The 700-nt window shown below is 56.6% G+C and overlaps 1 gene segment (V, D, J or C); it reads right to left on the minus strand.

The window, feature by feature from the left end:
- Window positions 1-278: 278 nt before the first annotated feature.
- The window catches only part of LOC104489346, a 1,203-nt gene continuing 781 nt past the window's right edge, over window positions 279-700 (minus strand). The window contains 2 exon segments of the V gene segment in view: window positions 279-327; window positions 453-650. Coding sequence covers window positions 279-327; window positions 453-650 — 247 coding nt within the window.

Consider the following 700-nt stretch of genomic DNA (forward strand, 5'->3'; position numbering starts at 1 on the left):
ACTGGGTGCAACAGGCGCCCGGGAAGAGGCTCATGGGGTCAGGTTTATTTACGGCAGTGGTAGTGGCACCGGCTACACGCCGTCGGTCAAAAGGTGCTTCGCTATCTCCCGGGACAACTCCCAGAGCACCATCACGCTGCAATGAGCGGCCTCAAGGCCAAGAACACGTCCGCCTCTGAGCCACGGAAACTAGTAGACCTGGCAGACGCCTGCTAGACACCCCCAGAACTACCTGTTCTGACACAACAGGTCGCTTCTGCTGGGGCTCTGGGCTTGGTTCAAGGGCTCCGCGCTTCATCATCGAGGTTTGGGGCAAATGGTTGACACCTGGGAAAAAAAGAGTTGAGGAATAATGAAGGTTTGGGCAAAAACGCTCAAAGTTTAAAGCAATGCCCTGAGCTGCATGCAGACCTTGGGCGGGGCTCAGGGCTTTAGGGAAGGTCTGGGGACACAGTGCAGGGATGTGGGACACAGTGCCAGGATCAAGGCCACCAGCATAAGCATAACCATCACCATAAGCACTTTGGGCGCAGTAATAGGTGCCCGAGTCCTTGGCCTTGAGGCCGCTCATCTGCAGCGTGACAGTGCTCTGGGTGTTGTCCCGGGAGATGGTGAAGCGCCCTTTGAAGGACGGCACATAATCGGTGCCACTACCATCGGGATTAATACCCAGCAGCCCTTTCACGGTGCACCTGGAGTA

This window comes from Buceros rhinoceros, unplaced genomic scaffold (genome assembly GCF_000710305.1).
Source record: "Buceros rhinoceros silvestris isolate BGI_N320 unplaced genomic scaffold, ASM71030v1 scaffold12072, whole genome shotgun sequence".
NCBI classification, from domain to species: domain Eukaryota; kingdom Metazoa; phylum Chordata; class Aves; order Bucerotiformes; family Bucerotidae; genus Buceros; species Buceros rhinoceros.